The sequence below is a fragment of the Mauremys reevesii genome, linkage group 9 (genome assembly GCF_016161935.1).
Source record: "Mauremys reevesii isolate NIE-2019 linkage group 9, ASM1616193v1, whole genome shotgun sequence".
NCBI lineage: Eukaryota > Metazoa > Chordata > Testudines > Geoemydidae > Mauremys > Mauremys reevesii.
Genome location: NC_052631.1, coordinates 65,564,355 through 65,577,004, shown reverse-complemented (window position 1 = coordinate 65,577,004; position 12,650 = coordinate 65,564,355). Strand labels below are relative to the sequence as shown.

Sequence of the window (12,650 nt, the reverse complement as noted above, 5' to 3'; positions counted from 1 at the left end):
GGCTGGGAGAGATCACAAAGGGAGAGCAGTAGGGGAGGAGGCATGCAGGGTTACAGTGCTTTGTTGTCCGTAGCAAACATGGGCATTTCATTCTATCTGACCGTGAAACTCTTTAGAAGGTTCCTTTGAGGATGTTGGGGGGTCCAAGAGCAGTACTAACAAAAATACAGGAAGCCTGACCTGCCCCGAGTGTGACAGTCCTGTGATTGCACACCTAAATACACCCTCACTGCTCTGACCTGCCCCGAGTGACAGACCTGATTGCACACCCAAATACACCCTCACTGCTCTGACCTGCCCCGAGTGACAGACCTGATTGCACACCCAAATACACTCTCCGCTCTAACCTGTACTGTGTAACAATCCTGAGTGCACACCCAACTACACCCTCACCGCTTGAACCTGCCCCAATTGTGACAGTCCTGATTGTACACCCAAATATACCCCCATAGCTCTGACCTGCCTTGAATGTGACAGTCCTCATTGCACATCCAAATACACCCTCACTGCTCTGACCTGCACTGAGTTTATTAGTCCTGTTCCCACCCTCACCACTCTGACCTGCGCCAATCCCTGTTGTTCTCACTGAATTTAGCATTCAGGTTAGAGCATTGTTTGCTTTCCCTGCACTCACCTGCCCCACCTGACTTCACCTGTTGCACCTTTCTGAACCCCATATGCATGTCCTCACTGTGCTGGACTTTGTGTGTTTATGACCAAACAGAATGTCTCTGCCCAGGGGTTCTCCAAGGCCTTCTTACGCCACCTCTCTCTCAGTGCACTGGTCTGTCCAGCTGTGGTCACTCTCCTCAGGCGTGAAGGCTCAGGGGAGCTGCTGCCCACTCCTGGGAGTGCGTTTGGAAGAAATTCCCAGGATCACTGGTCAGAAGGCTCTGACTCAGGGGTGGGCAAACTTTTGGGCCCGAGGGCCACATCGGGGTATGGAAATTGTATGGCAGGCCATGAATGCTCACAAAATGGGGGTAGGGGTATGATGGGGGTGCGGGCTCTGGCTGGGGGTGCGGGCTCTGGGGTGGTGCCAGAAATGAGGAGTTCAGGGTGCGGGAAGGGGCTCCGGGTTATGGTGCGGGGGAGGCGGGGTGAGGGCTCTGGGGTGGGGTTGGGGATGAGGGGTTTGGGATGCAGGAGGGGGCTCCAGGCTGGGCCTGAGGGGTTCAGAGGGCAGGAGGGGGTGAGGGCTCGGGCAGGGGTTGGGGTATGGGGAGGTGTGAGGGCTCTGGCTGGGGGTGCAGGCTCTGGTGTGGGGCTTGGGGTGCAGGAGGGTGCTCTGGGTTGGGACCGAGGGGTTTGGAGGGTGGGAGGGGGATCAGGGATGGGGCAGGCTGTTGGGGCACAGGAGGGGTGAGGGCTCTGGCTGGTGATGCGGGCTCTGGGGTGGGGCTGGGGATGAGGGGCTTGGGGTACAAGAGGGGGCTCTGGGCTGAGATCGAGGGGTTCGGAGGGCGGGATGGGATCAGGGCTGTGGCAGGGGATTGGAGTGCAGGGGCGGGGAGTCAGGAGTGCAAGCAGCTCCTGGAAGCATGTCTTCCCTCTGGCTCAGAGGCATGGCCAGGCGGCTCTGCACACTGCCCCATCTGCAGGCATCACCCCTGCAGCTCCCTTTGGTCAGGAACCACAGCCAATGGGAGCGGCAGGGGCAGCGCCTGTGGACGGGGCAGCATGCAGAGCCACCTGACCACACCTCCGTGTATTATGTAGGAACCAGAGGTGGGTCATGCCGGCTGCTTCCTGGGAGCCGAGCGGAGTGGAGCAAGCCCCCGACCCTGCTCCCCGGCTGGAGCTGAGGGCCGCATTAAATGGTCTGATGGGCCACATGTGGCCCGCGGGCCGTAGTTTGCCCACCCCTGCTCTGACTGGACATTCTTCCATGGTCCCTAGAGAGCTGCTTTGTCTGCCCATGGGGAATCCGTAAGAAGCAGTGACTGGCACGCCGGAAAGGAGATTGCCCTTCTGAGGAGAGATGCGGAGTAGAAGCCTCAAAAGGAAGAGTGGGAGATGACTAGACACAGGATTGGGGGTCAGAATGCCTGAGTTTTAGACCCAGTTCCGCCATTGTTTTTCTGTGGGGCTTTAGGCAAGAACTTTCATGTCTTAGTCCCTCTGAGGGATGTTTGCAAAAACGCTTTGGAGAAGGTGCAAGTCACGGAATGTGACGGTGTTGTTTCATAGAAATCGTACCACTCTTGTGATCATTGATCAGTCACCCCCTACCCGAGGTACTTATCATTACCCGTATTTTACGGAGGGGAAAACTGAGGCACATAATGGCAGAATGCTTTGGCTCAGGTCACACAGTGACAGAGATGGGATTGGAATCCAGAAATTCCTGCTGTGTCCTAGTCACTATGCACCCCTGTCCTGGACAGTGAGACTGTTTCACTCCCTTTAAATCCAAACCCCACCCCCACGCCAAGTATTTTTGTGGCTCTCATCTTCCTAGCCTTTGAGCATCCCTGCAGGATAACTTTGCTGTGCAGCCAGGCCAGGCCATGGATGCAGCTATCCCCAGTGGAAAGGACTACCCCATTTTTTCGTGGCTGAGGGTGCAGGTGTGAGGGGAGGTTAACACAAGAGAAGGGGACAGAATGGGCTGAGCCAGGGAGGTTTCTCACAGTGGGGGGTGGTTGGTTTGCTTTTACCCTGGAGCTGGAGCTGGAGCTGGAGCTGCAGAACTGAGAGAGCGTTCCATAGGTGGGCTCGCGGCTGGTCAGGCCATTCAGCTGCTGCAAGGACTCCAGGCTGGGCGTCTGGCTGGTCAGGCCCTTTTGGAATCCAATAGTGCAGACCAAACAAAAACAGGACAGTGGATGATTGGTGGCGCCACCAGCCAGCACACGTGCACAGAAGCTTTGAGCAAAGGCCATAGTGCCAGGGAAAAGGAGGGAGGGTATAATGGGCAAGGGTGAAGGGTGCCCACCTGGTGATGCAGTGCTGGGGAGAGTGAAGTGGCAGGTTATGAAGGTACATATCTCTGGCAGCACAGCGCCCCTAGCATGGGTGTCTGGAGAGGTCGGACAGCAGCACTGTGCCCACACGCAATACGGATGTGCCAGGAACATGTCCAGACTGAGGGTCTGATTCTGGCAGTGCTGAGCACTCTGGTCTCACATTAACTGCAGCAGAAGATGCGGGTCCGCGTCCCCATGCAGGACGGAATGAGGGAGTGGGGCTGACGGCCTCATTCTGCCCTGCAGCTTTGGTAGTTTGTTCACACCTGGGCCAGGGAGCTGTCACAGGCTCCCTTCTGGTAAGGGGCAGGGAAGAATCAGGCCCCTTATTGACCAGGCTACATTGAGCCTTTCTTTCTGAATAACCGGGATCTGCAGTTGTTATAATATCCACCAGAGGGCGCCCACCCAGCCCCTCTGAAGGTAATGAGGACACTGGAAAGTGAGAAGCACAACTTAATTACAAATTGAATAGGAAGGCTACAAAGGGCCAGCCCTGGAGCTGGCTCCCTGGGCCTGCCAATCTCATGGAAGTCAGGCCTCGTCTGTGGGCTGCTCTGCTTCTTCCAAGGGACGCCTATCTGCCTTTTGCTCCCTGCCTTGGAGCCCTCTGGAAGGCAGCGGGGAGGCTCCCGCTGATGATGGGGCGTTGGCACAACCTCCACCTGAGCAGACTGCAGCATGGCCCGGGCAGCTGGCTCTGCTGGAGGAAGAGGAGCCTAGGTGAGGGTTGGTTTCTGAGCCCAGGCCCCACTCAGCTGCTGCAATCCACGGCCGGTTGGTGCAGAGACTTGGGGAGGTTGGTTTTCTGCCTTGGCCGGGGTCGCTTGCCAGTCATGAGCGGCAGCATATGGGCCTGGCATATGGGCACTCCCCAGCCTCTAGCGCGAGCAGGCAGAGGCCCTTCACTTCAGATCAGAGCTTCACTATTAACAAGCACCATCTATCTGGGCTTGGTCACTAGGCAACCAACGCGCAGCTCGGCAATGCTGCTTTTATTTATTTAGAGCCTGTTTGATGCCCTGACTGTTGATCAGCAGCATATCCTCTGTTGCCATGACGACATACTGATAACCTTGCCCCTGGGACGGGGGGCAGAGGGCCATCTCCCCCCACCCCCCAGCACACCCACACCTTAAAGCACAGAGAGTGATGGCATTTCCTATTGGAGGAAAGCGGCTGCCCTGGAATAATCCCTGTGGCCCCGCTCAGCCTGCTGGCCTCGGATGGGTCTCCAAGTAGAGATCTCTGGGGACCACACACACAGTCCTTTCTCGGCTCGGTGTGTTGATGCCTTCCGCTGACAGGTGTTCTAGGCCCTAGAGAAGGATTTACCAGCTCTTCTGTTTCCACACACTGAGTCTGGGGTCAGGATGGGCAGTGTGACTGAGCTAGCAGCTGGCAGCACTGCGTCTCAGGCCTCCTCCATCTCGGGCCTGATCCGGTCCCAGCCACAGCAATGAAAATCTCTCCTTGGCTTGAGTGGGAGCAGGACTGGGCCCTGCGAGACTCATACTGAGGGCAGCAGGATGCTTCGGGGATATTTTACAGGTGTCTCGGGGCTGTGGGTTTCCAGAGCTGCTCCCAGGTAACAGAACCCTCCAGCCAGGCTTGGGACCATGGGCCGTAGGCGGAAAGAATAAGGTGCCATCAGGCCCTTGGCAGGCCACTGTCTCCCCCAGCTCGACGCTATTACTGGGGTCTATGCCCCCCCGCAAGGAGTCACTGCCTGCTCTCAGCCCCTATGATGTCATTCTAAACTGGCTGGGAATTTGTGACCGTATCTGCCCAAGCCGAGTGGCCATTCCCAACCGGGCTATAGCTGGGCAGCAGGATTGCAGGTTTTAAGTCTTGTAAGGCTTGCTTCCCAGGTGCCCCGAGGCTGGGTGCATCTCGCAGGGCTGTCCCTTGGGCTCCCTGGAGCAGAAGCACTGGGACACGACTGAGAGAGCCTGGTTAAACTCCTGGCGCAGGCCTCTCCAACCGCTCAGGGCTCCGGGGGTGGTCGGGTGCAGCGTATGGGCCTGGGAGGGCCAGCCGGGGAGATCCCCGCCAGCCAGTCCCCATGGTAACGCTGAGGGTGCAGTGTGTGCTGGAGGGTGTGGGGGGACTCACCATCCTCTGGCGCCGCTGCCTCCTGCGCAGGCGCATGAACTCCTTGTGCTGGCGGGAGACGAAGTTGACGGCCGCGTATTCCAGCAGGGCGGCGAAGACGAAGAGCAGGCACACGGCCATCCAGATGTCAATGGCCTTCACGTAGGAGACCTGCAAACCGGCATGGAGGGAGGTCTGGTCAGAGAGCGCAGGGCCTGGGCTGCTCTGGCCTGTGGGGACAGGGCCATCCTCTGGCCCCAGGCCTCCCACACCCCTCTGCTAGACAAAGCCTCTCACCATCTCCTCTGGCCTGCCCAGTCCCTTTCACTTCTCCCTCTCTCCTCCCTTTTTCAGCCATTCTTCCCCCTCCCCCACCCTCGCTCTCTCTCTCTCTCCCTCTTTTCATTCCCTTCATCTCCGACCCCAGAGGTGATTGTGCTAAAGCAGTGAGGAGAGCAGCTCTGTGCCCACCCTCTCCTGGAGCCGCCACGATGGGGCAGGCCCCATGTGGGGCCGGCAGGGGCCATGAAAAAAGGGGAAGAAGAAAATAAATTATGCAGCACTTGACGCATTTTCCACCCATGTGTCTCCTCCCAGCTCCTTCTTTTATTAACCCAAAGCAGCTTTCGTCTCCTATCGTCGCTGTCGCTGCTTCACTGGTCCGCTGGGCAGAACAGCTGTGGGGCTCTGCTGACTTGGCTAGCAGCCCTCCCCGGCATGGTGCTCCTTCCCAGTGCTGCAAGAGAGGAGCATCTTGCTCCCCCTCAGCCCTGACTGACCCAAGGGCAGGCCCTTCCCAGGCTGGCTTCATGGCCCTTCCTGAGAGCTAACTGAGTGGGAGCCCCTTAACCAACGCCACAGTAGACAATGCCAGTCCCAGCCACTGCTCATGCCTGGGAGCGTGAGGGAGGTTCAGTGGCCTGAGTCAGTCTTTTCTTAAGAACGGATTCGAGAGCTGATTAAAGTCAGGGGCTTGTCCCATCGTCGCCTGTACATGGGGCTGGCAGGAGCTGAGCTAACTTTGCCAAGGTACCTTTGTCCTGGTCTGGAAATCCATTTCTCTTCCAGTCCTGCCCCACTCCTCACAAGCTCTGCCAATGCCCCTCACTCCTGACCTGCAGCCCCCTGCTATTCCAGCCTTGAATCTCCCTTGCCAGTCATGCCGTTTTATGATGTGTCAATGGGCAGCAGGACAAGACATCCCAACTCACTTTACTTGTGATCGAAACAAAACCCTCTAGCTTGTGGTGATGAAAAGTTGGTGTTCTGATGCAATGCACCACTCATTCACTCTCGGGGGCAGGGTCTGGCTCTTACTATGTGTCTGTACAGCACCTGCTATTATGGGGCCCTGCTCTGAGTCGGGGCTTCTACTGTCACGTGAATACTGAATAACTCATAACTAGCTCTTGCCCCTGTTTGAGCTGAAAGAAGAACCCTTAGTACAATCCCCTTCCTCCTGCTAACAACTAGAAAACCTCATTTAAATTCCTCACAAAATCTGGACTCTGTCAGCTTTGGAAGAACATGGAGCCAGGTTTTCAACTGAGCTTAGCACCAAATGTGCATCCAGCATGCTGAGATCTTTGGCCCACAGTTAAGCAAAGACTTTTCCTTCCCTGACCCCTTAACAGAACAAGAGGGAGAGCTTGTAACTCCTCTGGAGCTGACCCTGCTTATGCTGACTGTCCTCTCTGTGCATTTCCCTCTGCTTGGACACTGGAGCTCAAGGACGTCAGATTGAGTTGTTTAGAACTGGTTTCACTCCGAGTGAGTCAATAGCAGGGTGGCAAATGCTGCCAGGGGATGTTTGTTTGCTTTAAAAGACAATGGTTTCTGCTGAAGTCAGAACAGAAAGGCACAGGAATGTTCCCTCTCAGCTTAGCTCTTCAGGGCCAGGTTTACCCTGTCAGCATCCAAGACTGTGTCTCCATCCCTTACTCCCCCTCCCAGACTCCAGGTGCTACAGCTGTGCTTCCTCTAGCGCCTGCGGTTACAGGGACATCACCAACATCTAGGGCAGGACTCTTGGAACATGTGCTTACTGGCTAATGGCATCATTTGTTTGCTCTCTGTGCATGGGGTTAGCTGAAAAAAACCTAGCATCATCCTCAAGATGTGCAGGAAGCAGGAAGAAACATTTTGCTTCTGAATTAGGAAACTATAAATAGTCCCGGTGAGCAGATGGGCTGAACATGTTGACAGGAGCCGGCCTGGCCGAAAGGGATCTTTTCTGGCAGCAGAAAGGTAAAATTTGAAACACCTCCTTCAACTGCACCAGACAGCGTGAATCGCTTGTGAACTGGGGACTTGGAGAACAGACTGGCATGAGGCATAGTGCATGCTGGGGAGGAGCAAGCTTCTCCTGTGCTCAGCTCTGCCAGAGTACCTCAACCCTCAGCTGCAGAGCCCCCTGCTATTCCAGCCCTGGGCTCCCCACACCTACTTTGCCAATGCCCCTCTTTCCTGACATGCAACCCCTTGCGAGTCCAGGTCTGGGCTCCCCACACTGCTCTGCCAATGCTCCTCAGGCAGGGCCGGCTCCAGACCCCAGCGTGCCAAGCGGCAGGCGGCTCCGGCGGACCTCCCGCAGGCATGACTGTGGAGGGTCCGCTAGTCCCGCGGCTCCGGTGGACCTCCCGCAGGCATGCCTGTGGATGCTCCACCGGAGCCGCGGGACCAGCAGACCCTCCGCAGGCACGTCTGCAAGAGGTCCCCCGGAGCCGCGGGACCGGCAACTGCTAGAGCGCCCCCCGCGGCGTGCCGCCGTGCTTGGGGCGGCCAAATTCCTAGAGCCGCCCCTGTCCTCAGGCCTGACCTGCAGCCCCCAGCTATTCCAGGCTTGAGCTTCTCAGTTCCATTTTCGAATGCAGTGATTGTAATTACAGTGTAGTTCTGCTTTTCCATCCTTGCAATTGCTACTAAATTCACATTGTTGGGAGGTTAACAACGTGACTGAGAGTGATCCTGGCGTGAGGACAGTTTGCTGCAGCACAGGAGAGGAAGCAGAGCTCCAGTGAGGCCCAGTGGTGGTAAGGTGAGACTTTTCTCCACAGTGCATGTTCCTGTAGGTTCAGCAGGTCCGGAGCGCACTGAGAACAGGGGCAAGCTCCTCAGCTAAATCAGTGTTGCGCCATTGACTTCAATGGAGCTACATCATTCTACTGCAGCTGAGGATCTGGCCCTTGGTTACTGGTACCTGCACTGGGTTCTACCCCACACAGGATTTGAGACCTCTTGTGTCTGGGACCTGACATACAGTTACCATCCAGTAGGGGGAGTGGGGAGAGTACTGGGGTACATAGCTTGTGCCCAGGAAGTTGGGATAGAAGCAAACAGCTTGCTCTGGGCCTGCTTTGCTCCAGATCTCCCTGCACGACAGCTGGGTGAAGCCGGAGGAGTGGGAGGAGCAGTGGTGTTGGAGCACGGAATAGATGATATGATGGCACAGGCAATGCTGATGTGATCCGTAACCCCCTTCCACTGACCTTTGGCAGAGAGGCCCGGGAGCCCGCACTCTGGGTGGTCATGGTCAGCACTGTGGTGATCCCCAGCCCTACCCGGGCGGGTGCAGCATCCATATTGATCCAAAAGGAGACCCAGGAGAGGATGACAATCAGCAGGCTGGGAATGTACATCTGGATCAGGTAATAGCCCATTTGTCTCTCTAGGTGGAACTTCACCTCGATGCAGGTGAACTTTCCTGCAAGGAGAGATAGAAGGACAGGTCAGCGCCATGAATGGTCACTAGGTCTGGGAAGCTGTAAGAGAGGTTGTGGTGACTTGGTCAGAACTCCGTAGCTCATGGCACATGAGCTGGGGTTCTGGGGAGACACAAAACCAAGGCATTGGCCCAGTGTGGCCATTGGCGGCCCCCTGGCACTCTTTGTAAGAGTTGGGGCATTACCCTGTTGGCCTGGCAAGTGATAACTCAGGGAGATATGCTCCCAGCTTCCCCTGCTGTTTCAATCGGAGACAATCTCCAGCCACACTTCCAGGCCTAAACTGTTGTTCCTGGGGTGGGATGAGGATCACCCTCCCTGCTCTGATCACTTGCAGAAACCCCAGGGTGGAGTTATGTGTGGGGCAATCTACAGGGGTTGTTTACCTGTGCTGTGATGCTGTCATGGCAGACTTCTACTGGTGTGTGTGTGTGTACGTGTGTGTGTGTGTGCATGTGTGTGCGTGCGCACTTACCTGTGTTGTAATACTTTGTACAATATCCCAAATCCTTTTCATCCCTCAGAATAAACTGTGGGAGCGTCAAGCCCTCTGCCACTTGGACAGCTTCTTGCTCCTCCAGCCACTCAAAGATCAGGTCATTCATGGTGTAGCCAACTGGCAAACCGAGAGAGCACAAGAGAAAGTGAGGGTGGATGGAGCAAGGGAACGAGGGGAGAGAGAATGAAAATTGGGAGACGATTCTCAGAACCTTCAGGCCAACTCTAGAAACAGGATGATGGAGAAGCAGACTTGAGGCTGCTCCGTGTGCTGGCACAGGGCATTCCCACTGAGCTTAGTCCATTAGCCCGCAGTAGCTGTGAAGGGCTGTGGTGCAGTGGAGAACTTCCCAAGTTGGAATTCTGCCCTGTCATGTGAGCAGGGCCGGCTCTACAGTTTTCGCCATGGGCGGCGGGGCAGTCCGTGTGCCCTTAGGGTGGCAGGCGCGTTTCTGCGGCGGCGGCAATTCGGTGGCAGCGTCTATGACAGCTAAACATAGAAGCTGCCGCCGAATTGCCGCCGCCGCGGAAACCCACCTGCCGCTCTAAGGGCACATGGACTGCCCCCGCCGCACAGGGCGGCAATTCCGTGCGCTGCTTGAGGGAAAAACAACAGGGACTGCCGCCCCTTGCAGATTGCTGCCCCAAGCACCAGGTTGGAATGTTGGTGCCTGGAGCTGGCCCTGCATAGCTGGACATGTTGAAGTGCTGCCTGCAATGCGCGCTGTGAGTCCATGCATTCATGCCTTGGGACTTGAGTGGCATAAGGACTTGGAAGTGCTCCTGTTTGGAAGGGGATAGCCATAAATGTGTAGATATGCATGCCATGTAATAGACACACATGCATGTGCAACGCACCACAGACAAGCATGCACTAAGAGACTCACACATGCAATAGCAGACACAAATGCATGCACATCATGCCATAGAGATGCACTCCTCCACAGAAATTCATACTCATGCAAACCTACTGACGAGCACACCTGGGATATACTGGCTATTCTCACAGTGAGAGCACTCACAAGATGGGCACAGCACTCTCAACTCTCTCTCTCTCTCTCTCTCACACACACACACACTCTGACACTTGTAATAATTCCCCCAAGCATAGCATCAGAAATACACACTCTCTCTCTCTCCTGGAAGTAGAGTATGGCGTTTTTCTAGCAGCCATGATCCTCTCGCCAGGGTCTCATATAAGTATTAGGCCTATTTTCTCCCCGCTTCCCCTCCCCCTCCTGCAGTGTAGGACACCCAGTCCCAAAGAGAGGGCCACTCACCCCAAAATGAAGGGAAGGCTCAGGGTCAGAATTCCCCCCACACGGTGTCTCTCAGCTGCTCACTAATCGTGCCCCTTTCCCTCCTGTGCCCACAGTCCCCCTCAGCTGTGTCCCCATAGCCTTCCTTGGCTCATCTTCTCATTGCTGCCACCATTTGCCCCTCCTTTCCACCTTTTCCTCCCCTGCTTCCCCTTCACCTCCATTCATCCCTTTCCCCATCTCCCTCCATTGCACCCTTCCCCTTTCTCCTCTCCTGGTTACCCAGCAGCCCCCTCAGTCACAAGCAACAGCAGGGGCTGCAGATGTGTGTGGGCCGAGGGGGCCCAGGCTGCAGGAGAAGTGGGGTTACATGCAGCCAGCTCTGGAGGGGGCCAGCATGGGAGGCATGTACAAAGACAGCTGCTGGACACAGCCTGCTGATTGGCCTTCCCCTAGTGCTGCTGCAGGCAGCCACCACAGGAGCAACCTGGAGAGACGGTGGGACACGGCCCTCAATCCTGCCTCACATCCGTATCCCTGCCCTGTATTCCCAGGGGATACTCACAGCTCTCCAGCTGCATGGTGCACGTCTGGATGTCCATGGGGAAGTTCTTGAGATCCATGGGGCAGGAGAGGATCAGCGTCAGCCTGGGAGGAGCCGAAAGAATGGAGCAGGTTTGCCTGAGCCTGCTGCATTTGGATAGCCCTTCCCGCCCTTTGTCTTCCATAGCAGCCCTGGGACTTTGTGGGGGTCGGCGAGCTGTGCTGCTGGCCCATGGTTAACAGCAGGCACAGAACCTCTCATTAGTTCTATGTGTAATGGCTCCCGCACCAGGGGGCTTGAGCCAGGAAACTTCAGCACTACAAGCATGGGCCTGTATCACTCCAGCTAAAGGAATAACTCCCTGAGCTGGTAATAGTAAGAGGCTATTCACCGCTGGGAGGGACATGTGCGAATCAGGGGGGTATACATGCCATGTGTGACGGGGTAGTGACCTCACACGGGTGATGAAAGGGTTAATGTAGGCCTGAGCGGCATCTGGAGGATGCATCTGGTGTAATTAAAGATGAGGCCCAGTTGGGGACGCGCTGGGTGGGACTATAAAGAGAAGTCTGACTTGGAGGAGGCTGTAGGCAAAGAGCTTTGCAGTTCCTCTCTGGCAGATGCAGGATCGGAGCAAGTTCCTGCAGCTGACTCTGGCACAAGGACAGGAACTGGACCCCTGGGGAGAAGCCCTGGGAGGTGCTGCTTGTTACCAAGAGCCAAGGAAGGGGCTGGGGTAAAGACCTGAAGAAAGGCTAATGGAAGGAGTCCAGGGAGGCAGCTGCAAGGCATCTGACAGAGCAGACCTTGGCTGCTCGTCCAAGGGTCCCTGGACTGGAACCCAGTGCAGAGGATGGGCCTGGGTTCCCTACCAGCCACTGGCTGTAAGAGGATAAGGATGATCTGAAGTCCTGAGAGAAGTATATAAGGACCACAGGGCTGAGAGCTGGGGGCCTGATGCAAAGATACTGGATTATCTGTGAGACTTTGTCATCTTGGAAGGGGTAGAACTGAAATGTGACTTTCCCGGAGGGCCAAGTTGTAAGATGAGGCACCACCACAAGACCAGAGTGACCAGTGGCAAGGGGTGCTGGAAAGGACAAGGATGCTACACCATGTCCAGCCAGGCCAAGGGGCGCCTCCAGTGAGTGCTCCCTTCTACACAAGTCAGAGGATCAAGAGTTGAGGGAAATGTGGTCCTGATGAAATCACTATAAGGGGGATGCACACCTGGTTGAAAAAACATACTTGCAATAGTTATCAATGGCTTGCTGTCAAATTGGGAGGATATATCTGGTGGGGTAGGTTCCCCAGAGGTACATCCTGGGTCTGGTACTGTTCAGTATTTTCATTAAGGACTTGGATGATGGAGTGGAGAGTACACTTATAAAATCTATGGATGACACCAAACTGGGAGGGGTAGCAAGACCTTTGGAGGACAGGGTTAGAATTCAAAATTACCTTGATAAATGGGAGAGATGGTCTGAAATCTACAAGAGGAAATTCAGTAAAGACAAGTGCAAAGTACTTAAGAAAGAAAAATCAAATGTACATACAGCTACAA

The 12,650-nt window shown here is 55.7% G+C and overlaps 1 protein-coding gene and 1 long non-coding RNA gene across 3 annotated transcripts in view; one reads left to right on the top strand and one right to left on the bottom strand.

The window, feature by feature from the left end:
* The window catches only part of LOC120371297 (glycine receptor subunit alpha-4-like), a 40,478-nt gene that overhangs the window by 8,076 nt on the left and 19,752 nt on the right, over window positions 1–12,650 (bottom strand). For both annotated transcript variants that reach the window (XM_039486910.1, XM_039486911.1), the window contains exons 5-8: window positions 11,108–11,190; window positions 9,261–9,401; window positions 8,552–8,766; window positions 5,085–5,234 (exon numbers count right to left, since the gene is read on the bottom strand). In XM_039486910.1, the coding sequence (XP_039342844.1) occupies window positions 5,085–5,234; window positions 8,552–8,766; window positions 9,261–9,401; window positions 11,108–11,190 (589 nt within the window). The remainder of the gene's footprint in view (window positions 1–5,084; window positions 5,235–8,551; window positions 8,767–9,260; window positions 9,402–11,107; window positions 11,191–12,650) is intronic.
* LOC120371299 lies at window positions 766–2,164 on the top strand. The gene is made up of 2 exons (XR_005584262.1): window positions 766–904; window positions 1,900–2,164. It is a non-coding gene; the product is annotated as an uncharacterized LOC120371299 (long non-coding RNA).